Below are 27,845 nucleotides of genomic sequence, written 5' to 3' on the forward strand. Positions count from 1 at the left end.
AGGGGCAGAGAGATACAAAAAGGGGGTGTGCACCAGGAGTCCTTTGCAAAAGGAGAGGTCGCCGCCCAGGCTACCAGCTTCATTCCCCGGTATCTCCAGCAAGGACTCACCGTGTCCCCTGCCTGGAACCCTGGAGAGCTGCTGCCAGTCAGTGCAGGCTCTACTGAGCTAAGGGGGGTCCAGTGGTCTTTCCTGTTACAAAGCAGCTTCCTACGTTTCTAGGTCTTGATCTGAGCGGTAGAGTGTCTGTTTTTCATGAAGATGGTCCTGAGTTCAGTTTTCAGGAAGGGCTGGGAGAGACTCTTGCCTGAAATCCTGGAGTGCCCTTGCTGCCTGCCTGCCAGTCATCATCATCATCATCATCATCATCATCATCATCATCATCATCATTTATTACTTCTACCCCCCTCCTTTGGCTGGGTTTCCCCAGCCACTCTGGGCGGCTCCCAACAGAATATTAAAAATACAATAAAACATCAGACGTTAAAAACAGGCTGCCTTCAGATGTCTTCAACCACTTGCGGTCTGAACTTGGTTTTGCAAACCATTTTATTGTTGTTTAGTCGTTTAGTCATGTCTGACTCTTCGTGACCCCATGGACCAGAGCACACCAGGCACTCCTGTCTTCCACTGCCTCCCGCAGTTTGGTCAAACTCATGCTGGTAGCTTCGAGAACACTATCCAACCATCTTGTCCTCTGTCGTCCCCTTCTCCTTGTGCCCTCCATCTTTCTGAACATCAGGGTCTTTTCCAGGGAGTCTTCTCTTCTCATGAGGTGGCCAAAGTATTGGAGCCTCAGCTTCAGGATCTGTCCTTCTAGTGAGCACTCAGGGCTGATTTCCTTCAGAATGGAGAGGTTTGATCTTCTTGCAGTCCATGGGACTCTCAAGAGTCTCCTCCAGCACCATAATTCAAAAGCATCAATTCTTTGGCGATCAACCTTCTTTATGGTCCAGCTCTCACTTCCATACATCACTATGGGAAAACCATAGCTTTAACTATGTGGACCTTTGTTGGTAAGGTGATGTCTCTGCATTTACTATTGCAAACCATAGTTCATGCTAAATGTGGTTTGCTGCAACCTAATCATGTGCGGGGGGATTTTTGCAGCCGCTGCTCTGCCTCGTAAGGCCACTGCACCTTAGAAATGGCAGAGTCAAGCAGACAGAAGAGGAGAGCTAACTAGTGCCTGTAAACGATAGTTTATTTATAATATTATAATAATAATTTATTTTTTATACCCCGCCCATACAGCTGGGTTTCCCCAGCCACTCTGGGCAGCTCCCAACAGAATATTAAAAACACGATAAAACATCAAACATTTAAAACTTTCCTAAACAGGTCTGCCTTCAGATGTCTTCTAAAATTCAGATAGTTGTTTATTTCCTTGACATCTGATGGGAGGGCGTTCCACAGGGCTGGCACCACCACCAAGAAGGCCCTCTGTCTGGTTCCCTGTAACTTGGCTTCTCACAGTGAGGGAACCGCCAGAAGGCCCTCGGTGCTGGACCTCAGTGTCTGGGCTGAATGATGGGGGTGGAGACGCTCCTTCAGGTATACTGAACCGAGCCATTTAGGGCTTTCAAGGATAGCACCAAGACTTGGAATTGTGCTTGGAAGCCAATGTACATTGGGAGCCAATGTAGGTCTTTCAGGACTCGTGTTACATGGTCTCGGCAGCCGCTCCCAGTCACCAGTCTAGCTGCTGCATTCTGGATTAATTGTAGTTTCCGGGTCCCCTTCAAAGGTAGCCCCACGTAGAGCTCATTGAAGTAGTCCAAGCAGGAGATAACTAAAGCAGTCTACTAAACCAGCTACAGCAATGGCTTGACTCTGCATAAGGCATCGTCTTATGTTCCTATTTAAATCAACCCGTGCTTTCAAAGCCACGAGGACTAGAATCTTGCTTTAGTTATTGGGGAAGGAGCAAAGTTCAGTTGGGGTGAGGAAACCCTCTGAAACCCCAGAGACTGCCAGACAGTGCAGGCAGGTCTGAGCTAGATGGACTGATGATTTAACACAAAAACAAAACCCTGGCCATCTGTTGGCTCAGCATGCAATGATCTTGGATGTTCTGCTGGCAGAGGGAGGGAGAAAGAACTGGTCACAGAATGTTGAAGGGCAGCGCAGGTTCCGAAAGCAAAGTGCGAGGTCAGTTTGACTGGGTGGGAGAGGGTGGCAGGAGGGCACTTGTGAAACAGCCCAGATCTTAGGGGGTGTGAGTGTGCTTGAAGCAAACTCATCTGATTGTTCAAAGAAAAAGGAGCCCGGATGCGGTTGTGTGAAGGATAACTATCTCTTTATTTACATCTCATCAAAATAGGAACATGCAAGCACATCACGGCATTGACTAAGGGGGTAACAGGAGGCGATCCACTCCCTGCAACCAGAAACGTTCTTATGCTCTTCATGAGGCAAATATCCCCCCTTCCCCCACCAAAGGACCCCCCCCCCAAACTCCTCCTAAAATAATGATAAATAACTGAGATTCGAGGGTGCTAACCAAATGAATTAGACGCTGAAAGCCGGCAGGGAATGCTGCATTGATTTAAAAAAAGAGACAACGTCCTGGATGAGAAGGAGGGGGGAAGTTAGGAACCAGGTGATCGTAAGCCATGCCGTGGCTGCTGGGATTCAAGTTTCTAGACCTGATGGAAGTAAGCTTGGCAATGAACAGGAAGCTCTGGGTGAAGAGCTGGGGCAGGACTTTGCAGACCTCCTCCCAACTGACAGGAAGGAGAAGCAAATTGATGTGTGCAGACGAATGGATAATAAGCAAAAGTACTAGAAATTGTATTGACCAAATGCACGGGGTGTGAAATTCAGATTCTCGTGGTGCATCGTTTGAGTGATGTCTGTTTCCTTCTGGATTTGGGGTCCTTCGCACAGATTGGTGCAGTTATAACCGTGCCTGGCTTGGATTGGGTCCCTGAACATGTATATGAGGTGTCTCTTTGTTCTGGTACGTACACCTCAATCAGTACGCCCAACTGTATACAAGCCAAAGTCTCAGTGCAGCAGACCTGCAGCAGATAGCTCAGGCTGCTGGATTTATTCCTCACTCCAGACTTCCCAGTTGACGTGACACGGGTGCAACTCTTGCTGATTCCTTGCTCTAGCTTCCAACAAAAGTTTACCGTTCTGCCCCATGGCTCACTGAGTGTGTAGGTGTGTGTGCTTATAGTATTCAATCTCTCCCGATAAAGACACTCCCAGAGGAGTCTGCCTCCAATATAGACTCCCCGCCAGGAACAGCGACTCAGAAAGAGCAGCAACAGGCATACTCCAGCAAGCTGCTCTTGGGAGTGTTTAATTCTTAATTTTAGCAGACCAAATCTGCTAGATGGTAAATTGTGCCTCCAGATTTCATAGCAGCATAGAATCGAAGAGTTGGAAGGGCTGTGTGCCCCAGCCCCCTGGAACTGAATTTTGAAAATCTTCCCTTGTTATGCACTTGTCTCAATCCCAGCTTAGCCTACAGCGTCTGAGTCATTTGGTCTGTGTCCCTCCCGGGTGACACTAGTTATAAATTAATTCCTCCTGCTTCCAGGCCCAGAGAAAGCACCCTGGTACCCTTCTAGACATTAATAAAAGATCCTTGATCTCCATCAGCGGACTCCGGTTCCACGCAGCGGCCTTTTCGCCGGGTCACCCTGCGGTTGCGGTGAAATTTGGCGTAGCAGCGTAGGCCTAAATTGGGAGAGAAGGGGGAGGCCTTGAGTGAGGAGAACGGCAGATTTGTGATGAGGAAAATTCAACGTTCCCTCACCCCAAGGAGAAATCAACTTTCTCCCGAGGAAAACAAAAAACAGATTTTTACCCCTGATATTGAATATTTAAAAGGTCTAACTGGATATCTAATTTCCAGTCAATAAATCAAAAGCATCGTTCCCTCCCCTCCACACATATTTTATCCTCACAACCACCCTGCAAGGTTGGCCAGTCTGAAAGTGAGGCTGACACACCTAAGCAGGTGCCTGTGTGGCTGGGCTGGGCTGGCCTTGTTTTCGGTGTCTGATGGCAACTCCTCACTCATCTGAGCACCCCATAGGAGAGGCTTGCTCCCCAGTGCTTTCCCCTTTTCTTGTTATTATTTTATTTTGACAAATAATTATAATAATAAATAATAATTTATTATTTATACCCCGCCCATCTGGCTGGGCCTCCCCAGCCACTCTGGGTGGCTTCCAACAAAACACTAAAATACAATAACCTATTAAACATTAAAAGCTTCCCTAAACAGGGCTGCCTTCAGATGTCTTCTAAAAGTTTGGTAGTTATTTTTCTCTTTGACATCTGAAGGGAGGGCATTCCACAGGGCGGGTGCCACTACCGAGAAGGCCCTCTGCCTGGTTCCCTGTAACTTGGCTTCTCGCAGCGAGGGAACTGCCTGAAGGCCCTTGGCGCTGGACCTCAGTGTCCGGGTAGAACGATAGTATTAATCATAAATAAATAGGAATAAATATGTGTGCCCCACCACTCAGACCATTCCATTGTAACTATCCAACCTCCCAAAATTTCAACACCACTTGCGATGGTTTGACCCCTTTCCATTTTAACAGTACGAATTCGACAAACACCTTCCACATCTCCTCGAAATCATTTCTCCTGCATACTCCCTGTCTTTCCTTAATGGCACATGTTAATTTATCATCCATAGCTATATCCCACACACCTCTTTATACCATCCTTCCATTTTACATTCTGCTTGCCCCTTCCACTTCCTAGCTATCATAATGCGTGCAGCTGTCAATAAATTTGTGAACAAATCCTTCATAGCCTGTGAACCTTCCACCCCATCGGAAATGGATAATAATGCTACCTCTAGACCAGGCATAGGCAAACTCGGCCCTCTAGATGTTTTGGGACTACAATTCCCATCATCCCAAACCCAAGTTTGCCTATGCCTGCTCTAGAACCCAGTGATTTATGTTATCTCCTTAAACACGCTATGCCAGAAAAATTGTACATATTTACACCCCCATCACACATGAACATAATCCCCGGTTTCCTGGCGCTCCCCAGTTCTGTGTCACTGGGGAGGGGGACAGCTTCAACATTCTCCCACCAGGCAAGCGTCAGCCCTCACCTTCTGTGCACATACAGTCATCGTAGCATTTGTTGTTAAGGCCGCGGTTGTGGGGTTTGCAAAGGTGCTCCCGTAGATCACAGCAACATCCTGCCAATGCAAGGAGGGAAGAAGTTAAGAAGCATCCAAACTCTCTTCTCTAGCTGCGTACAGACCACAGTGTTATGGGTTTTTCGGGGGGGGGGTCAGTCTGGATGACCTCTGAGGATCCCTGCCAAAGGGATCTCTGGCCTCAACTAGAGCCAGGGCTTTTTCTGCTGTGGCCCCGATCTGGTGGAGCGCTCTGTCACAAGAGACTAGGGCCTTGTGGGACTTGACATCTTTCCGCAGGGCCTGCAAGACAGAGCTGTTCCACCAGGCCTTTGGCCCAGCCTGACCCCCTCGTTTGGTAATCCTCACAGAACTCTAGCCCAATGGTTGCCATTTGATTTTGAATTGATTTTAGAATATCAATTTTAGAATGCTGTGTTACTTTTATTGCTGTTAGCTGCTCTGAGCCCGGCTTCAGCTGGGGAGGGCGGGATATAAATATGTTGTTGTTGTTGTTGTTGGCGGGATATAAATATGTTGTTGTTGTTGTTGTTGGCGGGATATAAATATGTTGTTGTTGTTGTTGTTGTTGTTGTTGTTGTTGTTGTTGAATTTGTGATCCTGCGTATGGGAGACTACAATCTACAGGAGAATTGGTCCAGGTCCGGTCAAGATAATGAATAGCTTTAGCAGCTCAGCTAAGTACCCACCACTTGCATCTCAAAAGAATGGGTTCCGTTGCCATGGAGACAAATAGCTGGGCCTTTTCCTACCTCACCTGGATAGAAGCCACTGTATCCTAAGATGGAGAACAACAAGCCAAGGGGGACTGTGATTTGTGTGAGAGTTTTTTTGGCCGGTGCTGGAAGCTGGAGACACAGAGATATGTCTTGCTCCATGCTGGACTTGGGGTGCTCTCCTGGAAACCTAACGGGGAAGCAAGAATCTTTGGGGCTTGTTAATGCCATTAGCTCTTCCATCCCAAGCCCAGGTTGCAGGTGTCAATAAAACCATCTAAAGACACCACAGTCTCCCTCAACCAGGAACCCCCTCAATGCCTGAAGATTGGGATCGTCCACAACAATATAGTCACAGACTCCTGAGTACTGAGTAATTTGTTAAGAGTGCTGGGGACCTCTATGAGGGGTAAACTACGGTTCCCATGGTGCTTTGGGGGGAGTCATGTGCTTCAAATGAGCTGTGGTGTGAATATCTTCGTTCCTCTGGATTGGTTGAGGAGGGGCGGGGGGTTTGCTCTCCTCACATACAATTCTGCTTGCCTCCACCGGCGCTAGTCCTCATGAAAGCTGCTGCTCACCTGGGAGGCAGTCGAGGTGATGGTCGCAGGACTCTCCCTCGGCGGGGGTGGTTTCGTTGCCCCCGTTCTTACCACGCTGTTTGTCTAGCGGAGGAGAAAGCGAGAAAGGATGAGAAAGGGGGGGTAAAGGTAAAGGCAGGGGCGCCGACTTATAAAAAATATTGGGGGGGCGGGGGCCCATACCGACTTATAAAATATATTGGGGGGGCCCAAGACCTCCAAACCGCTGCTGCTGGGGGAACGAAAGGGGCGAGCCCCGGGCTGCCCCGACCTTAAGTGAACCTGTGAGGGCCCGCCCTTTGCGGCAGCCGATTGGCTGCCACCGTGGGCGGTGAATATTAATGAGCTAGGGGGAATCCCCGCTTCTCGCGGGGCTGACGCCAGCCCCGCGAGATTGTTGATGGGTCGAGAGCCCGCAACCCCACCCCCTCTCTAGATCGGGAGTGGCTTTGTTTTAACTCATTACTGAATGTATTTTAAAAGGTAACTATCGTCAAACAAGGAAAATAAAAAATACCAACATAATTTTGTGATTTTACAAAGCATAATATAACTAATAATTTTCTTAAATTATTGGGGGGGCAGAGCCCCCCCAAACGAATTTTTGAGGGGGCTCGGGCCCCCTCAGGCCCCATGGAGTCGGCACCTATGGGTAAAGGTAAAGGGACCCCTGACCATTAGGTCCAGTCGTGACCGACTCTGGGGTTGCGGCGCTCATCTCACTTTACTGGCCGAGGGAGCTGGCGTACAGCTTCCAGGTCATGTGGCCAGCATGACTAAGCCGCTTCTGGCAAACCAGAGCAGCACATAGAAACGCCGTTTGCCTTCCCGCCGGAGCGGTACCTATTTATCTACTTGCACTTTGATGTGCTTTTGAACTGCTAGGTTGGCAGGAGCAGGGACGGCGCAACGGGAGCTCACCCCGTTGCAGGGATTCGAACCGCCGAGCTTCTGACCCTACATTGATTATTGCTTTCGTTTAATGGATCAATGGTCTCATTAGATAGTAAAATTCATGTTAAAACTGCTGTTTTAGGGGTTGTTTTTAAAAGTCTGGAAAAGATGAATCCGTTTTGCATTACTTTCTATGGGAAAGCACCCCTTGGTTTTGGAACGGACTTCCGGAACGGATTAAGTTTGAGAACCAAGGTATACCACCATATGGGTGTTTATCATTTTATTCTTTCTGTAAACCACTTCAATGGTGTTTTTGTGTGTGTGTGTGTTTTTTAAAGCAATCAAGCGGCATAAAAATTTTGTGAAATAAGTAACCTGGAGTCCCCTAGGGATCGGGACCTTCTGAACTACACCACCACCCACCCCGCAAAAAGGAGATGATAAAACAGGACACACCTTTCTTCCGGATTGAAGGCCACATATCCGGCCGGAGATCTTCATAGTCAGTCCAGTCAAAGAGCGTCATGTCCAGGGTGGGCATAACGTCGCCTTCCTGCCTGACTCGCACCCGAGGCCGGGCGGATGTTGCGTGGAGGGCAGGGGGCTCCTCGGTGGATGTCTTTACCGTGGGGCCCAGGAAGGAGGTGGGAGGCAAGCCGGCCGAAGACCCTTCCCCGCCGTGAAGGGTCTGAAGCTGCTCCTCAAAGCTTTCAGGTTTCTTGTACAGGGCGCTTGGACCCGGGTCAGAAGCTTTTCCTGCAGGAGGCGGAGAGTGCGAAATCAGAGCGAAAAGAACAAATGGAGACAGAAAAGTTTATTTTCCCTCTCTCATAGCGCAAGAACCCGATGGCATCCCGTTATTCTTTTTATTACTTGATAAATTTCTGTTCCACCCTCCATCCGAGCATCACGGGGCAGTTTACAATATAAAAGCACAAATATACAGAGCGTCGTAATGAGAGAAAATAATAACGCCCTTCCTGCGTTGAAGTTGAATGTTGGAAGGTTCATGACAGGGTGGGGGGGGGAATACTTTTCCAGTTAAACTGGAACCCCCTCCTGCAGGAGGCAGCAATGGCCATCAGCTTGGATAGCTTTAAAATATAATAATAATAATAATAATAATAATAATAATAATAATAATAATAATTATTATTATTATTTATTTGTATCTCGCCCTCCCTGGCCATAGACGGGCTCAGAGTAGCTAACATCATATAAATCAGACAATATGCATAATACAATATACGCTATGCAAATAAAATGACATTCAACATTCGTTAAAATAATATAGAATATTAAATATGGCAAATCAAAAGGGAGGATTTTGCAACACTGAACAAGGTCTCTTTGATTTTATGGGTAAAGCAAGAAGAAAAAAGTTTTAAAGGTTTCGAACAAGAATGAGCTTCTTTTTTAAAAAAAGGGAATGAAAAATAATGGGAGATAATTTATCATGTTAACCATTTTCGGGGTCCCAAAAATTGTAATTAAGAAAATTAGCAAAAAATTAATAAAATCATTCTGTCCAATGACAGTTCTCATCTTGTGAGTTCTTTTCTTTCCTTTTTTGGTATGTGTTTATTCTTGATAATTTCATTTTTGTTTATCTAGTCTACTATATTCCTTAATATTACAAGGATGTTCCTTGCTGTTTCCCCCACCTCTTTATATTGTAAACTCTTTCATAAACTAATTTTGAAAGCAATAATAATAATAATAATAAAAACATGAAGGAAAAGGCACTCTGTAAAACATGTGCCCTACAGGCTGCCTGTTGTTGAATAGGATCCAAAATGCAGCAGTCTGACTGGTCCTAGAACAATAGGATCCAGAATGCAGCAGTCTGATTGGTCCACTGGAGCCACCCAATCCAGCTCCAGGTGGAAGTGAATCCACAACCTGATTGGCCTACAGGAGAACCCCGGAATTAGCCAATCACGTGGTGCCCGTTGTGTAAATAATGTATATAAAGCAGGCATTCTGGGGGAACTTCCATTCCTCCTCACCACTATGAGCTGAATAAAGAGCATGAAATCCACTCTCGACTCCGAGTATATTTCGAGGAGGAAGTTTTCGATGGCTGCTAGGCACAACGGCTGTCCTCTGAAGCAGTAATGCTTCTGAACACCAGCTGCCGGAAAACACAGAAGAGGATCTGGGAGAGCCCTGCTTTCAGGCCTCCTCTGTATGGCCACGGTGACAACAGGATGCTGGACTAAATGGGCCTTAGGGCTAATCCAGCAGACAGGCTCTTCTAACATTCCTATAGAACCTCCAAGTTCAGGGGCAGTCTATCTGGATTCCTAGGTCTGTTGGGGAAATTTGGCCCCTGTAAGAACTGGATACTGGACTCGACGGGCCATTGGCATACGTGATCCAGCAGGGCTCCTCGGATCCACTCTTATGGGCAGTTCTCATCTGAGGGGAAGAAAAACAACCCGGGCAATGCAATTTTAGCCTTGCAACAACCCTGAGAGGTAGGTCAGGCTGAGAGGCAGTGAGTGGCATGCCCTCCGATGAAAACAGGGACATCCTAAAGAAAAGCTGGACATTCCGGGATCGAAGAAGAAGCTGGGACCGCTGCCGGAAATCTGGGACTGTCCTTGGAAAAGAGGGATACAGTGGTACCTCGGGTTAAGAACTTAATTCGTTCCGGAGGTCCGTTCTTAACCTGAAACTGTTCTTAACCTGAAGCACCCCTTTAGCTAATGGGGCCTCCTGCTGCCGCCGCATCGCCGGAGCACGATTTCTGTTCTCATCCTGAAGCAAAATTCTTAACCCAAGGTACTATTTCTGGGTTAGCGGAGTCTGTAACCTGAAGCGTATGTAACCCGAGGTACCACTGTACAGATTAAATATTAAAAACTTCCCTATTGCAAATGCAATTCTGGTTCTAAACACAGCATAAGGAGTCTCTATAGTATAGTGTATTTTTTAGTATAGTGTATTTTATAGTATAGTATAGTGTATTTTAAAATGGGGTTTCAGAGTTTTTAGGGGTTTTTGAATGTTTTATGTAGATTTTCAGTTTCATTGTTCTGTATGGGACAATGACAATAAAGATATCGTATATATTGTATTGTATATAAACAGGCAACCCTCCATCACCCCTCGAAGGATACCTCTGTGCTGCCTCAATCTGTCTCTCCGGCTGTGGCGCCTGTGGTCCCGGTTCTGCTTCTTCACCCGTTCGGACCCAGGGGCATGGTTTTCCTGATCGGGATATGGAAACTCAAAGCCCAGGAAAACATCCTTTTGCCGGAGGCCCGCGGGCCGGTCTGTCCACCCTGGGTCGTCGACCGATGCCAGCCGGCTCAGTACCCGCAGGCCGGGCCCCTCTCTGCCCCCTCTGGGCGCCGGCATGCCATAATGGGCCCGGTCGTGTTTGCCCAGGCCGCCGTGCCCGCGGTGGTGCGCCGTGGTCCGTATCATCGGGTGCGGCCAGGCATCCCGGCTTGGGAAGCTGTTGCCCACCTCGGGGAGGCTGGGGGGCACAGCGGGCCCAGGGTCGAGGGAGTCCGTGGGGCAGACAGTCAGGAGGCAGAAGGCAAAGATGGAGGAGGCAGAGGGGGAGCCGGTGTAGGCCATGCTTCCAGGTGCCTCACCTGTAACGGAAGAAGCAGGGTGTCAGTTTGCTGTTCACCAATTGCATTTATTTCCCACCTGTACACCTGTTCAACATCGACTTCGTTGGACTGGTCATGTTGTGCAGATGCCTGATGATCGTCTTCCAAAGCAACTGCTCTATTCCGCATTTAAAATGGAAAGCATAATGCCAGTAGAAGAAACGGACGCAGGTATAGCAGGAGAAGATCAGAAAATATTCCTCTATGCTACAGGAGCGGCAAGGATCCTAACTGCTAAAAACTCGAAAAAAGAAACTGTGCCAACAAAAAAAGGAATGGCAAGAAAAACTGTTAGAGTATATTGAACTGGCTAGATGAACAGGCAATTAGAGATCATACTAGACAAGAATTTCAAAAAGCATGGGGGAAACGCAGAGAATACTTCACAAAACAGTGTCCTAAAATTCATACCTGGACTTGTTTCGATTAATGTCTGCAGGAGACTTTGTGGATATTTAAGTTATAATTAGGAAAATCTTAATAATTAATCATAAAGGAAACAGCTTATAAGAAGTAAATAAGGATGCCAGAAACAGGATAAAGGAATTCTTTTATTTGGTTGTTTGTATTGTTGTAAATTATGCTTGTTGTTTGTTAGGTTTGTGTCTGATGGGGGTGGATTTCTGTGTTGGGGGGTGGGGGGTTTATGTTATGTTGTAAATAAAATTTCCAATAAAAAATTATAAAAAAGAGAAAGCATAATGCCAGTGGTCAACAAAAGAGGTTTAAAGACTCTCTCAAGGCAATTCTTAAAAAATGTAGTATGAACACCGACAACTGGGGAACACTGGTCTGCGAGTGTTGCCGCGCCGCCAGAGCACGATTTCTGTTCTCATCCCGAAGCAAAGTTCTTAACCTGAAGCACTATTTCTGGGTTAGCGGAGTCTGTAACCTGAAGCGTATGTAACCTGAAGCGTATGTAACCCGAGGTACGTCTGTAATCCAGAATGCAGCAGCTGGACTTGCACTGGGAGCAGCCGCCGGGACCTTATAACACCAGTCCTGAAAGACCTACTTTGGCTCCCAGTACATTTCCAAGCACAATTCAAAGTGTTGGTGATGACCTTGAAAGCCCTAAACAGCCTTGGCCCTGTGTACCTGAAGGTGCGTCTCCACCCCCATCGCTCAGCCTCTGAGGTCCAGCTCCGAGGGCCTTCTGGCAGTTCCCTCCCTGTGAGAAGTGAGGTTACAGGGAACCAGGCAGAGGGCCTTCTCGGTGGTGGCACCCACCCTGTAGAATGACCTCCCACCAGATGTCAAAGATAAAGAACTACACAAGTTTTAGAAGACATCTGAAGGCAGCCCTGTTTAGGGAAGTTTTCAATGTTTGATGTTTTATTATGTTTTTTATATGTGTTGGAAGCTGCCCAGTGTGTGTGTGTGTGTGTGTGTGTGTGTGTGTGTAAGCACATGAATCCCCGCAGAGAATCTTGGGATCTGTAGTTTGCAAAGGGAGCTGTAGCTCTGGGAGGGGTAAATTACTAGCCATGATGGGTCTACTCTGCCTCCACAGTCGGAGGCAGTGAATGTTTCTGAATACCAGTTGTTGGAAACCACAGAAGGAGAGAGAGCGCTGTCGTTGCTGGGGAAACCCAGTCAGATGGACAGGGTATAAATAAATTATTATTATTATTATTATTATTATTATTATTATTATTATTATCAGGTCTTGCTTGTGGCTTTCTCATTAGGACACGCTGAGAACAGGATGCTGGACTAGATGGGCCAGTGGCCTGATCCTGCAGCCTCTTCTTAGCTTCTGAAAGGAATTCCTTTCCCCACCTGGGAACTGTAGTTTGTTCAGGGTTCTGTGCATTTAAGCTCTGTTTTGGGAAAGCTACAGTTCCCATCTTAAAAAGCAGAGACATCACCTTGCCTACAAAGGTCCGTATCGTTAAAGCTATGGTTTTCCCAGTAGTGATGTATGGAAGTGAGAGCTGGACCATAAAGAAGGCTGATCACCGAAGAATTGATGCTTTTGAATTATGGTGCTGGAGGAGACTCTTGAGAGTCCCATAGACTGCAAGAAGATCAAACCTCTCCATTCTGAAGGAAATCAGGCCTGAGTGCTCACTGGAAGGACAGATCCTGAAGCTGAGGCTCCAATACTTTGGCCACCTCATGAGAAGAGAAGACTCCCTGGAAAAGACCCTGATGTTGGGAAAGATGGAGGGAACAAGAAGAAGGGGACGACAGAGGACAAGATGGCTGGACAGTGTTCTCAAAGCTACCAGCATGAGTTTGACCAACTGCGGGAGGCAGTGGAAGATAGGAGTGCCTGGCGTGCTCTGGTCCATGGGGTCACGAAGAGTCGGACACAACTAAACAAGAACAACAGTTCCCATAATTATTTTCCTGGTGGAAAAAAATTGGACACACACACAAGCACAAACACAGAGACTTTGAATGCTGAGTCTGCTTTCCTGCACCCAAGAATCAGGTGCAAAGGCAGCCCCAGAATGCTTTCATGTGCAAATGAAGGCCATTAATCAACCCAGCGTCTCCCTGTCATAGAAGAGTGACCCTGTGTGCGCAGGGGTGCCTTCCAATAATGCATTGCCGCACGCCAGCTGTTGCGCCCTGCCACATCAGGGCTGTCCTGCCAGATCTGGTTGGCACTCCCGGCCTGCCTGTGCTGCACAGCTGGCTTGCCTTCAGTGGAAAAAAGTCAGGAAGTTGAAGATGCTGCAGCAGATGGCAAGCAGGTGGCCACCCGACTTGTCACTCACGCATCCGACCTTGGAGCGAAAAATAAAACTCCAGAGGGAAAATCCCTGGCCTTCCCAAAATCAAAAGCCTAGCGATAATCAACCTGCGCCTGGACTGTGACCGCCTTCACGCTGATGGAATGAGCCTCCAAATGACGACAAATGCCTTGCATTTAGAAATCTAGCATAAATGCTTTGCATTTAGAAAACTAACGTAAATGCCTCACATTTAGAAATCTAGTATTTCAGGGAGAAGGGTTCAAACTTAGCAGAACCCCTCCACTGCTATTTGTTTGCTTACGGTGTTGATATACTGTTTCATCATTGGCATTTGCAAGCAGTGTGCATCAGACAAACCATACAGAGTAACACAAGAAAATCACCATGAAACAAATGTTGCCTTCAAACACCTACTGGAATACAAAAGCCTTTGTTGTATGCCTGATGTGCAGCTAGGAAGTTGCCTGCCTAATCTCATGGGGGTGGGAGTTCCACAGGCTTTGGACATACAACATTGAATGCCCAGCTTCTGGTCATTATGAGCCATGCAACCGAGCCATATGGGACTGCCTGTGGACTTCCCCCAGGATTTCAGTGATAGGGTAGGGATATAAGTTTTTAAAGGTAAAGGTAAAAGGACCCCCATCCATTAGGTCCAGTCGTGGCCGACTCTGGGGTTGCAGCGCTCATCTCGCTTTATTGGCCGAGGGAGCCAGCATACAGCTACCGGGTCATGTGGCCAGCATGACGAAGCCGCTTCTGGCAAACCAGAGCAGCGCACGGAAACACCGTTTACCTTCCCACCGGAGCAATACCTATTTATCTACTTGTACTTTGAGGTGCTTTTGAGCTGCTAGGTTGGCAGGAGCAGGGACTGAGCAACGGGAGCTCACCCCGTTGCGGGGATTTGAACCGCTGACCTTCAAATCGGCAAGTCCTAGGCTCTGTGGTTTAACCCACAGCACCACCCGCGTCCCTATAGGTTGTTAAGGGCCTCATAAATTAATGCGAGCATTAGGAGTACTCGAGTTCTATGCTCTCAATAGCTTATCCCCATCTACAGTCTAGCTGCAGCATTTTGCACAAACTGGGGCTTCCAATCTAAGTCCAAGGGCAGCCCCACACAGAACACATTGCAGTAGTCAAGCCTATGTACCTACCTGAACCTTAAGGAGACCTTTCTCTGTGTTCTCCATCACTCTGAAGTCCAAAGCGAGTTTTTGGTGGCGGTGACCCTAGCTATGGAATGCCCCACCTAGCAGAGCCCACAGAGACATGAGCACTGCCAGTTTTAAGACTTTTCTGTTCTCCCAGACCTATTTTTTAAAACGCTAGCCTCTGTGGTACTTCTGGTGGTTTTTCATTCCTGTATTTGATGGTGATTTTTCTCCCCCCTGGTTGCCTAGAGAGGCGTTCCAATGCACCATAGGCGACCAGCCAAGTTGCAATTTCCCTTGGCTCGTGTTTTTCTGTGAAAATTGACAGATCACAGCGGAAGCAATGCCTTGCCCTGAAAGGAAATCGGGGGGGGGGGGGGCGTTGTCAGCCAACATGTTTATGGCAGCCAAGTAAATGTTCCAGGACTTCTCCTCCACCAGAAGCAACGTGTAAAAAAAGAAAAGAATAAAAAATGACGGAAACCAGATTGGCGTCTGTTACTTCACGAAGGCCAAGGAAACAGAGGAACATTATCAACAGCAAGAAACAAGTGGTATCAGCTCCCCCGCCCTCCTTGCACGTTCTTCCACAAAGCCCCTTTTCTACAAAGATCTATCCGAAGGAAGAATTAGATTCTGTGATGGGCAGTCACAGTGGCTGGCTCCATGCCATTGTCTTCCCTGATCATCTCACATGCCTGCAGCAGAAAACTTTGGTGGAATAGCACCAGGGGCTGGTGTAGGCACAGATTTGGCCCTCCAGGGCCCAACTACTTGGCCCTTCTCACACCAGACTATGCCCCTTGCCAGTCCGGTTTTGAAACCTCCTAGAGAGGAGGTTTTCAACCTTTTTGGGTCCACGGCTCCCTTAACCAACTATATTATTTCTGCGGCACCCTTGTGGTGCTTCAGAAGCCCAGTTATGTCACACCTTGTCTGTTTCTAATTCTGAAAGTTAAATTGTTGTAAGCTGGCCCAGGACCTTTTGGTGAAGCGCAGGTAAAAAAGTAAAGGACCCCTGGATGGTTAAGTCCAGTCAAAGGCGACTATGGGGTAGCTGCGCTCATCTCGCTTTCAGGCCGAGGGAGCCGGTGTTTGTCCACAGACAGACAGGTCATGTGACCAGTAGGACTAAACTGCTTCTGGCACTACAGAACACTCTGATGGAAACCAGAGTGCATGGAAACGCCATTTTCCACTGAGCCTCTTGGGCTTGCGGATAAGACGGTCGGTGGTTCAAATCTCCGCGATGGGGTGAGCTCCCGTTGCTCTGTCCCAGCTCCTGCCAACCTAGCAGTTCAAAAGCAAGTAGATAAATAGGTACCGCTGCAGCAGAATTTTTTTTATTAATAATAACCCATCTTGTTGGGTTGCCCTAACGACACATATTAAAAATATAATAAAACACCAAACATTAAAAGCTTCCCTTCAGATGTCTTCTAAAAGTCAAATACTGTAGTTGTTTCTCTCCTTGATGAATCTGATCAGAGGACTTTCCTCAGGGAGGGTGCCACTGCTGAGAAGGCCCTGTGCCTGGTTCCCTATAACCTCACTTCTCACAGCAAGGGAACCACCAGAAGGCCCTCGGAGCTGGACCTCAGTGTCTGGGCTGAACGAGGGGGGTGGAGATGCTCCTTTAGTACTAATACTAATTATAATTAATTCCAATCATAATATAATCTCTAAATTCACCTGCTCTTTTCCCAAGCCATATCAGAAAACAAGAAAATATTTTAGAATTCATCTATAATCGGGAAAATTATGCCTAATTCGAGATTTTGACAAGCACTAGAACCTCCAGGCACTTTTAATATGATTTGGCTCCTTTTCTTACATATACAATGGAACCATCATTATGAAGTCTCCCATGCCTGTGGCAAATCTATACTTGATAATCCAATAACACCGATAGTCTTTCCTTGGACTTTTGTTACTTTAGCCCACGTGAAACTGCTTAATCATAGAATTATTGAATCACAGAATTGTAAAGTTGGAAGGGGACCCTAAGGATCATCTAGTCCTTAGCTGCCCTATACGGGGATCGAACCTGCAACCTTGGAGTTCTCAGCACCACACTCTGACCAACTGAGCTATCCAGCCTTTATTTTATACTTTGGGTTTTTCGTCTTTTACTTTTCAGCTGTTCTCTCGGTTCTATATACATTCCATCACGAAAAATAAATAATCATAAAAAAAACCTTTTAGCACCACCCACAAAGAAAAAATAATAATGAATAGCGCAACCTCTGGGTCCACCCGCCCTTTCCCCAAGCCGGATCATCAAAGAACCAAGCATGGTTAGAACGGGGCCAGTTGCACCAGCCAAGCCTTATTATCCTCCCCTCCCCCCCTTAAAAAAATCCCACTGTGGAGTATATATATTTGCACAAAGCCGCTTGGCAATCCATCAAGAGAGTTGGCATTTTCGCCGGGCCGGAGGAACAGGTGCGGCGTCGTGCTGGCTGCGCTTTCTCCACGGCGTCCGGGCGAGGGAAGATTGCGCGCGTCCTTGGGGAAGCGCATTTAAAAGGGGAGAGAGAGAAAGAGCCAGAGATTGTGCTGAAAAGGCAGGGGGAGCCCTCCCCATTTTTAAATTTCCCTCCCTCCCAGTCCCCCGGGTCCCCCCATTGCGCGTCCGAGGCGAGCCCCAATGCGCCACCATCGGGCGCGCCGTCCGTGCCAAAAACTCCAGGCGCGTCAATGGGACTTGGCAGGGGCGCGCCGGATGATGGACGAGCGTCTCGGAAGCGCCCGTCGGGCCCCGCGCGCACCAGCAGCCGGGCGGCGAGGAGGTTCCCGCAGGAAGGCGGCAAGAGCAGGCGAGACGGGGTCCCATTGTGCCGGGCTCAATGCGGCGAGCCTGCCCCGCTGCGCCGGCCTCCATCTGCTCGCTGCGCGCCCGGGCCTGGGAGAGACGGGACATGTTTGGAGAGCTCCCGGGACCCCGCCGAGCGCGCGAGGCCTCGGCGCCCCCAGTCCGCTGGCTTTGCAAACTTCCCAAGAGCAGCGAAGAAAAGCGCCCCCTAAGGATCCATTGGAAGCCCCTCTTCTTCTTTTTTTTCTGGGGACTGGTCTATTATATCCCACCCCCGACCGTTTCCTGCGCATTCAGCCCGTTCTGAAAGGCGAGGTCGCCCCCTTTGCTTCAACCAGCCTCTCTGTCTTTTAAATTCCTTGCCAACTCCGGCAATTCGTTCTTCACAAACGGCCCACCAAGGACTCCGGACAAGCGCGTATCATTTCCAACTTGGGAGGCATCCCCCCTCCTCCCCAACTTCCCTTTCAAGAACAGAAGAAAAACGCGGCTGGATCAGGCCCACCGCCCATTTAGTCCAGCGTCCTGTTCTGACAGTGGCCAACCTATTTATAATAATAATATTATAATAATAATAATTTATTTATACCCCGCCCATCTGGCTGGGTTTCCCCAGCCACTCTGGGTGGCTATTTCTCCCAATCTGGTCATGAATGTACCGCTGATTCTCCTTTTGTCTTATGTTTTTTATTTCATTTTATTTCATTCCAACTCTTCGCATACCACTTAACACTACTGTTTCTTTCTCTTTTGCTTGTATAATTTTTTCAATCATTTTCACAATAATCTTCATACCCAATAGTTCCATAAATTGACTTTCCACCCCCACTTCTGCAGAGTTTTCCCTGAAACCTTTTCTACTGCATTATATCTCGATCCAGTACACAAAGTTTCTCTAGTACAGTTATTTTATCATTCTTCTGCTGCTGTTTTTATCTCGAATCCTGCCCGCGATTTCATTTGACTGTAGTATTTTTTTAAAAAAAATAGTCCATGAAATGAAAACTGCTGTTTAGGAACAGGGTGTATACCCAGGTTGGAAAAAGGTACCCCAAGATGTGCACAGATACGTTCAGCTAGGAAAAAGAAGAGCTGGATCGTTTCCAGTGTTAGACAAGTAGAACATGATAGCCTTTGGTCCATTAATCTCAGCAGGTCTAGCGCGGAGGACTCAGTTGGGTACAACGTTTTCTGTTTTATTTTAGGGTTTATTTTCATGGGCATAGCCAAGGGAGGGGTAGGGGGGAAGCTTCCCCCACCTCCCAGATAAGGGAAAACAATAGAAATACTTAACTGACCAATCACATCGGTTCTGCCCCCCCAACAAAAACCCTGGCTACGCCCATGTTTATTTTTATATTTTACTTTTTATTTCATGCGATTGCTATAACCTCCAAGCGGTTTTCAAGGAATACTAAAATTATCTAGTAAAAATACCATTTTAACACTAAAAAAATTAATTAAAACCAACAGTAAAAAAGAAGAGAAAAACACATTGGCAGCTATGTGTCTGGATAAAGGTAAAGGGACCCCTGACCATTAGGTCCAGTTGTGACCGACTCTGGGGTTGCGGCACTCATCTCACTTTCTTGGCCACAGGAGCCGGCGTACAGCTTCCGGGTCATGTGGCCAGCGGGACTAAGCTGCTTCTGGCAAACCAGAGCAGCGCACGGAAATGCCGTTTACCTTCCCGCTGGAGCAGTACCTATTTATCTACTTGCACCTTGCTTTTGAACTGCTAAGTTGGCAGGAGCAGGGATCAAGCAATGGGAGCTCACCCCATCACAGGGACTCGAACCGCCGACCTTCAAATCGGCAAGCCCTAGGCTCTGTGGTTTAACCCACAGCGCCATAGGTGTTCCTAAAGGAAAATGTTTTAAGCATACAGCAAAGGGATCTGCCTGGTGTCAACAGGCAGCGAGTTCTACAGTTGCCACACTGAAATATCTATTTCTTATAACAGCTGAATGAGTATTACGTGGTACCTGTAAGAGTTCCAGTACTGCAAATCAAAGTGGTCGAGTGGGCAACAGATATAGGGCAACGCATGCAAGTAAACCAGCCTCAATATGTTAAGGGCTTTGTCTACTAATAGGAAGACCTTGAACTTGGCCGAGTGCATATCTCTGAGCTGAAAGAGCCTCACTCCTGTCAGCAACTGGGCTGGCGTGTCCTGTACCAACTGCAGTTTCCCAGCATTGGAATTTAATATCAACCTACTGGAGAGACGAAGGGACGTGGGTGACGCTGTGAGTTAAACCACAGAGCCTAGGACTTGCCGATCAGAAGGTCGGCGGTTCGAATCCCCACCACGGGGTGAGCTCCCATTGCTTGGTTCCTGCTCCTGCCAACCTAGCAGTTCGAAAGCACGTCAAAGTGCAAGTAGATAAATAGGTACCGCTCCGGCAGGAAGGTAAACGGTGTTTCCGTGCGCTGCTCTGGTTCGCCAGAAGCGGCTTAGTCCTGCTGGCCACATGACCCGGAAGCTGTACGCCGGCTCCCTCGGCCAATAAAGCGAGATGAGCGCTGCAACCCCAGAGTCGGCCATGACTGGAACTAATGGTCAGGGGTCCCTTTACCTTTTACTGGAAAGACAAAGCGACTTCAATACGATGACTTCTTCTGGAGAACAAGATTGTGGGTAGATTCAGCTCGAAATGCAATGAAATTGACAAGCTGAACACAGGTGGATCATGCAAGTCAATTCAAATGAGATAACGTGCAAATGCGGGAAACCAAGAGGCTGTGTTGTGCCTTCAATCATGCCTGTTTTCCTATTTTAATAGATCTGTATTATCCACATGTATTAGATGTGCCAATGTCAGGGTGCGGTCATTCATCGTTTGCTCTTCTGCAACTTTTGGGGCTGCATTACACACCACACATTTAAAGAACACACAAACACCCCAAAGTGAATCCCTTACAGAACTACCGTATTTTTCGCTCCATAAGACACACTTTTTTCTTCCTAAAAAGTTTGGGGAAATGTCTGTGCATCTTATGGAGCGAATGTGTGGTCCCTGGAGCCGAATTGCCCAGGGGCAAAAAGCAGATCATGTTTTGTTTTGTTTTTGAAAGAAAGAAGTGGGTGTTGAAACAAAGCTGCTGATCGTTTGCCGATCGATCAGGGAGAGAGATAAGGGACGCTAGAGATAAAGGAGGCTGCCTGGGAGGGGGGAGGTAAAGACAGCAAACTTGCAAAAGGGGGAAACAGGAAGACTAAAGCAATAAGGAGAGAAATTAGAAGAAAAGGAGGAGCAAAAAACTGCTCCAGCTAAGGAAAAGACACTAAGGCAAACAAGAGGGAAGTGAGTGCTGAAAGGAAACAGCTGATTGGTGGGATCGGAAGAGAGATAAGGGATGCTAGTGGAGGCTGCCTGGGAGAGGGGAGGTAAAAGCCCATGGATCCTCAGGATTTTGACATTGGGTCACCCCAAATTCACCATCAGAACACATGTCTGTGGCCACAGCATGAACCACAAAAATCATAGAATCATAGAATCCTAGAGTTGGAAGAGACCACAAGGGCCATCGAGTCCAACCCCCTGCCAAGCAGGAAACACCATCTGAGCACTCCTGACATATGGTTGTCAAGCCTCTGCTTAAAGACCTCCAAAGAAGGAGACTCCACCACACTCCTTGGCAGCAAATTCCACTGTCGAACAGCTCTTACATCCACAGTTTCGTTTAGAATATTTTTTTGCTTGTTGTCCTCCTCTTAAAAACTAGGTGCGCCTTATGGCCTGGTGCATCTTATGGAGCGAAAAATACAGTGCATATGCAGCACACTAAATAAACTAGAGTTCCCAGGCGGGAGAAGGAATATGCTTTGAGAACATAAGACGATCCTGTTGGATCAGGCCAGTGCCCCATCGAATCCAGCATCCTGTTCCCATAGAGACCAACCAGGTGCCTGTAGGAAACTTTCAAGCAGGACCCAGGCACAACACAACAAATGGCGTGTCGCAATGCATTATGGGATGGCACCCCCCAGCTGCCCCTGTAAGCAGGGCTGCTCTTCTAGGGCAGGAAGGTGCTGAGTTGATTAATGGCCTTCATCTGCACATTAAAATATTCTGGGGCTGCCTTTGCACATTTTTCTTGGGTACAGAAAAGCAGACTCAGCATTCCGCTCCCAGAAGAAGAATTAGGGGAACAACAACAACAACAATTTATTACTGATACCCCGTCCATCTGGCTGGGTTTCCCCAGCCATTCTAGGCGGCTCCCAACAGAATATTAAAAACATGATAAAACATCAAACATTAAAAACTTCCCTAAACAGGGCTGCCTTCAGATGTCTTCTAAAAGTCAGGTAGTTGTTTATTTCCTTGACATCTGATGGGAGGGCGTTCTGCAGGGAGGGCGGGTGCCACTACTGAGAAGGCCCTCTGCCTGGTTCCCTGTAACCTCACTTCTCATAGGGTGGGAAACCCCAGAAGGCCCTTGGCGCTGGACCTCAGTGTCTGGGCTGAACAATGGGGGTGGAGACGCTCCTTCAGGTATACTGGGCTGAGGCAGTTTAGGGCTTTAAGGTCAGCACCAACACTTTGAATTGTGCTTGGAAACATACTTTACCTACCCCCCTCCACAGAGCTACGATGCACAGAACCTTGAACAAACTGTTGTCCCCAGGTGGGGGAAGGAATGTGATTTTAGAAGCTAAGTAGAGGCTGCTGGATCAGGCCACTGGCCCATCTAGTCCAGCATCCTGTTCTCAGTGTGGCCAAATGGACTTACTGTACTGCAACTCCCATCAGCCCTGCCCGTTGGTCGTGCTGGCTGGGTCTGATGGGAGTTGGATTCCACCAAGTCCTGGAGGGCACCAGGTTGGGGAAGCCTGAGTTAAAGAATGGAAAATTGGTTTCATATGGCTGGCTGGGCTCTGAAATGTTTGATGCTCACCCACCGTAGACCACACAGTACACTTCCAGTACAGTGTACTAATGCCAGTGTCCTGGAAGAAGCAAAGATCATCAGTGTCAAAGCAATAGTTCTTCAACATCAACTTCACTGGGCTGGTCATGCTGTGTCCTGATTATCGTCTTCCAAAGCAACTACTCTATTCCAAACTTAAAAATGAAAAGCGTAATACTGGTGGTCAACAAAAGAGGTTTAAAGACTGTCTCAAGGCAAATCTAAAAAAGTGTAGTATAAACGCCGACAACTGGGAAACACTGGCCGGCAAGTGCTCCAGTTGGAGAACAGCCTTTACCAAAGGTGTCAAGGGCTTTGAAGACACTTGAACTCAGAGAAACGTGACAAGAGGAAGACACACTTGGCAAACCCTCACCGTGATCAACTCCCGCCCGGAAACCTGTGTCCCCACTGTGGAAGGACGTGTGGATCCAGAACTGGCGTCCACAGTGACTTACGGACTCATTGTTAAAACCGTGTTTATGGAAGACAATCTTACTCGGCCAGTGGCGTAGCGTGGGGGGTGCAGGGGGGGCCGCCCGCACCGGGCGCAACATCTGGGAGGGGGCGCTCGCACTCGCACTCGCAGCTCTCTGCCCCTACTAAAATCCACGGGTTAGGGGGCGCAAATTACTTGCCTTGCCCCAGGTGCTGACAACCCACACTATGCCACTGTACTCGGCTATGAGGGATCGCCAAAAGAAGACCACACAGCAGAACACAGTTCAGCCACTGGGCCAGGGGTGGGGAAATTTTGGTCATTTGAGTGTCGCTGAACTACAACCAGGGTTGTCCCAAGTCATTTTGGCAGTTGAGGCTAACCACAGAATAGTGCCCACTCACCCCTGCCAGGGAAGAAGTGGTGAACGAAGATCTACATCAGGACCAAGGAGAGAATTAAGATCTAAATCAGTACCACGGAAAGAGTAAATAACTACATTGTGAGCTAGAGTGGGAGGAGACCAGTAGCCAAGAGACTGCTGTAGAGGCTGCATTGCGGGGGCAGATATCACCTCCAAGGATCATGTCTCAGCTGTCAGTGCCACCACAGCAGCAGTGGGCATTCCTCAGTGGCCAAATTTTCTGCTTCTGTGGATCCTGCCGCCCGAGGCAGTCGCCTCACCTTGTCTCATGAGTGGGCCAGCCCTGACTCTCATAATCCCCGGGCATTGGCCATGCTAGCTGAGGCTGATGGGAGTTGTCGTTCAGCCACATCTGGGCGACCCAAGATTCCCCACACCTGCTCCGAACCATGAATTAATAAACCATGCCTAAGCATTCTGTGTGAACCAAGTCCTTGGCAGAAATCCATTAAGCCTTAACTATTAAGAATTCCAGAATCTCTGCCGTCTTGCTTTGCAAATTTAATCCGCACCAGTGGATCACCATTATTCTTTTCTCTCTCTCTTTTTAGTATATCATGCAAGACTGATGTATGCCCAACACAAGATCTCCTGATAGATCTCTGGCGGATTTTGCTATTGGTTTCTGACTCCCACTCATTTTAACAGCTACAGGAAAATGACTTTTCCCACCTCAGTTAGGCTGCTGAGATGAAGACAGCCCACCAGGAGGGGGGCTGTGTCTGAAAGGATTGCAAGTTCAGTCCTGAAAATAAATCCCTAGGCTCTGAGTGTGCTCAGAAGCACTCTGATTTGTTTATTTTTAAAAAATTAATAGTACAGTGGTACCTCAGGTTACATACACTTCAGGTTACAGGCTCCACTAACCCAGAAATAGTACCTCGGGTTAAGAACTTTGCTTCAGGATGAGAACAGAAATCGCGCAGCAGCGGCACGGCAGCAGCAGGAGGCCCCATTAGCTGAAGTGGTGTTTCAGGTTAAGAACAGTTTCAGGTTAAGAACGGACCTCCGGAACGAATTAAGTACTTAACTCAAGGTACCACTGTATGTCTTTTGCACCCAGCTCCGGTTGTTAGGTTTTGGGGGGGTCCCAATATAAACTAGAGTAGATCTGACAAGCCTGAAATTGTACCGTTCCTGACCTAAGGAATCCCCATTGACATTTCTTCTTGCATTTCAAATGTCCCTTGTGGCAAAACATTGGGAACATTAATTTTGGATGGTGCATCTTAGTTTTTTAAAAATATATTTTTAAATCCTAATGAGATTCATGCCTAGATCCAAAGTGTGGGATTCCATTATGCCTTTCATTTTATAATTTTGACAATTTTGTACCGCTTAATGACAACTGTCTCTGTGTACTGGACACTCAGTGAAACAAACAAACAAAATGAGTTAAAACTCTCACATCAACATTCAATTAAAAAGCCGTATTAGAAGGAGAATCTTGCATTCTTAAGTACGCACCCCTAATATTTTATTTTGTGCAGAGAAAAGTCAACATTTAAAGAAGTGTACTGCGCTTGGTTCAAGGACAATATTTGTAACTGGTTTCAACTGGATGTGTGTGTGCATGTAATCTAGATTTTGAACTGTATGTGAGTTAATGGGCAAAATTTTACTCCTTATACCCCCCTTTTCCTCCAGCCCCCACCCAAAAAGAATCCAACAAGCCCCAAAAAAGTCTCATCACAAAGATGCAATCATATTTCTAATCAAACCATCTCAACTGGAGATTCTGTGATGAAAGGAGGCAAAACTCTGTCCGTATCATAAAAAGAAAAGGGGGGGGGGACATCTGCCTAAGATGGGGTTGCTAATACTTCCCTCCTCTGAAACTGACCTATTGCCACTTTTACAAGTTCCCGTCTGCAGCATGAAACATTTCATAAATACCGCACATTTTACTCTCTTTCAAACTGCAGCCACGCTCAATCTAGGAAACCTTTTTTGCACAAACTCCAGAGATCCAGAATTATCCCTTGGAGACAAATTGGCTCAGGTGAGCAGAAAATGGGGGTGGGGGGGGGAGAGAGAGAAATAGACCCTCCCCTCCCCATGCAAAAGCTCTGAAATGTGTCTTTGTCTCAGTTCTCCAAGGAAATGGGGTGTCCCTGTTCAAGGGGGGGGGTGGAGCTATTCGAAAAGAAAGACTGGATCTTTGCTAAATCATTTTATTTGACTTGAAAAGTGTCTAGGGTTGGGGATTTGTGGGTGAAGGCGTTTGGCCACGATCCAGGGAGGAAGGAAGACAACTTCCACCTCGTGCCTTAATTGCTTTATGAAATTATGGGTTGGTAAAGGATCCTAGATAAGCAGCCTGTAACCCTGAATTTAAGACTACTATTGGTAACGAAGGTCTTAATCCCCACCAACTCCCGAGGCTCCCCATCTAAAGCAAACCTCAGCAAGTTACTTCATATGTCAAGATTTGTTCACTGTCTGTCGTTTTTAAAAATACACACACGTCCCGGGGAGTTGCACAACAACAAGAAGTGTGTGTTAAAACCTCGTTCACATCCCACACAGGATCTACGTATGCGCAGTTTGAAGCCAACATAGAAAAAGTCGAATTTAAATTAAATGAAAACTGGAGCGACTCAAGAGCAAACTGATATGTACAAGGATCTAGGCTGCTAGAATTATAACGTGCAAATGGGAAGCTGGAGACTTGCTCTGCCTCCGGGGGGGCTGTTAGTTCCTACTCAGAGTAGACCCCCTGAACTCCATCAAGATGACGAACTTGAGTCCATTCATGGGTCTGCTCCAAGTGCAACTTGGTGGGCTTAGGATCTGTTGGACCTAAGGCAGCGATGCCCATTAATTTCTGTCTACTCTGAGTAGGGCTAGCATCTGCACCATTCACATGCCCTTGATACACATCCTAGCGTAGATTGGGAGCGGGGAAGGGGGAAATTGATACGGATATATATATATATATATATATATATATATATATATATATATATATAAAACCTCACTTCCGTGGTACATTCTGAATTTCTCATTCTCAAAAAGCCCCAAATCTCCTATCTATCTATCTATCTATCTATCTATCTATCTATCTATCTATCTATCTATCATCTATCTCTGTCTGTCTGTCTGTCTGTCTGTCTGTCTGTCTGTCTAATCTATCAAAGCGACTTACGAAAACATTTATTTCATAAAATTTATATACCGCTTGCTCGCTTTAAAAATCCCCAACGACTCCTCACATGTCTAAAATGACTACCTTATGGGGAGATAATCTGAAAATTCTTTAAAATTCGATGCCAGAACCCTCACCTTTTTAAGAATAAAGAACCCAAGGACAGCTTAGGAAAGGCACCCACCCACCAAATATTCCCCCTGTTCAAAAATAAAAAAAAATATTTTGCTCGGAGGGAAGTCTGGGGAGATAAAGAGTTCCCAGCACACGCCAGGCTGCCGCGCAGATGCCGCGGTAGATGCGCGCGTGCGGAGCTTACCTGCTTACTGCTAAGCCAGCGCTGGGAGGCAGCTCGGCTGGTCCAACGCGGCGCTGCTTTCTCCTGAATCCCGAAGTGCTGAACGGGAGGGAGAGGGGAAATAGAGGGGAGGGGAGAGAGGGGTTGGGCTTAGGAATATCCCCCCCTTCTAAAAAAAAAAAGTGAGGTGCGGGGGGTTTTCAAGAGCAGGGGGAAAACTGGGAGGACTTTTTCTAAAGCTCCTAGACTTAGAAAGAAACAGTGTTTGAAAAGGAGCATGCTTTGCTGGGGAGAGGGGTGTGGTGTGTGTGTGTGTGTGTGTGTGTGTGTGTGTGTACGATTAGGAGGGGGAGTGATGGATTTCTATGAATTGCAAAGAGGGAAAGGCGCGCTCCCGTCGCCAGGCGCGCGCGCCCCCGGAGCAGTGCCGGGGAGTTGCTGATCGGTCTAGAGACAAATGCACACTCACACAAAGGAGACAAAGGGAACTGGTACCCAGTAGGCTAGATGTTTTTAAAAGGCGACAGTCCAGCAATTATATGTAATATTCTCTCTCCCAGGGAGGTTAAGGGGGTGGGGGAGATTGGCTTGCTGTGGGGTGGGAGAGAGGGGGGTGGGTCTAGCCTGGCGCTCCTTTCCCTCTGGGTGGTGGTAGGGGGTCGTTTTCTCTCCCCCTCTTCACCTCCATCATCTTCATCCCGCCTTCCTCCTAGAGGATTGTGGGAAACTCCCAAAGGGTAAATTGATGCCTTTGAGGCGGGGAGAGGGGTAATGACAGCGAGACCCAGAGGGTCCTGCTGAGCTGGTTAAAACGATTCTCCCTCCTCTTTCCACGCACACTCCCCTACCTCTGCCCAGGAGAATAGAGGGGAGGGGTCTCCACCTGGGTCTCCCGCCTCTAGATCGACTTTATTCATTGTGAAAACTGATGACATCCTTGCTACCAGTTATGTGCTTCGGGGGTTTTTTCCTTCGC

General features: G+C 47.5%; 1 protein-coding gene across 3 annotated transcripts; it reads right to left on the reverse strand.

Moving 5' to 3' along the window:
• Positions 1 to 2,277: 2,277 nt before the first annotated feature.
• DRAXIN (dorsal inhibitory axon guidance protein) lies at positions 2,278 to 27,772 on the reverse strand. Of its 3 annotated transcripts, none has more exons than XM_081871231.1 (6): positions 26,891 to 27,772; positions 10,460 to 10,942; positions 7,791 to 8,090; positions 6,438 to 6,521; positions 5,090 to 5,179; positions 2,278 to 3,690 (listed from the first exon to the last, which is right to left on the reverse strand). In XM_081871231.1, the coding sequence occupies exons 2-6, from the start codon at positions 10,923 to 10,925 to the stop codon at positions 3,578 to 3,580; spliced, it is 1,053 nt and encodes a 350-aa protein (XP_081727357.1). In that variant the 5' UTR covers positions 10,926 to 10,942; positions 26,891 to 27,772; the 3' UTR covers positions 2,278 to 3,577. The 3 variants fall into 3 exon arrangements, with proteins under 3 accessions (XP_081727357.1, XP_081727356.1, XP_081727358.1); XM_081871230.1 differs by lacking the exon at positions 26,891 to 27,772 and adding an exon at positions 16,521 to 16,843; XM_081871232.1 differs by lacking the exon at positions 26,891 to 27,772 and adding an exon at positions 14,832 to 15,406.
• Positions 27,773 to 27,845: the final 73 nt, after the last annotated feature.

This window comes from Podarcis erhardii (assembly GCF_964252035.2).
Source record: "Podarcis erhardii genome assembly, chromosome: 7".
NCBI lineage: Eukaryota > Metazoa > Chordata > Lepidosauria > Squamata > Lacertidae > Podarcis > Podarcis erhardii.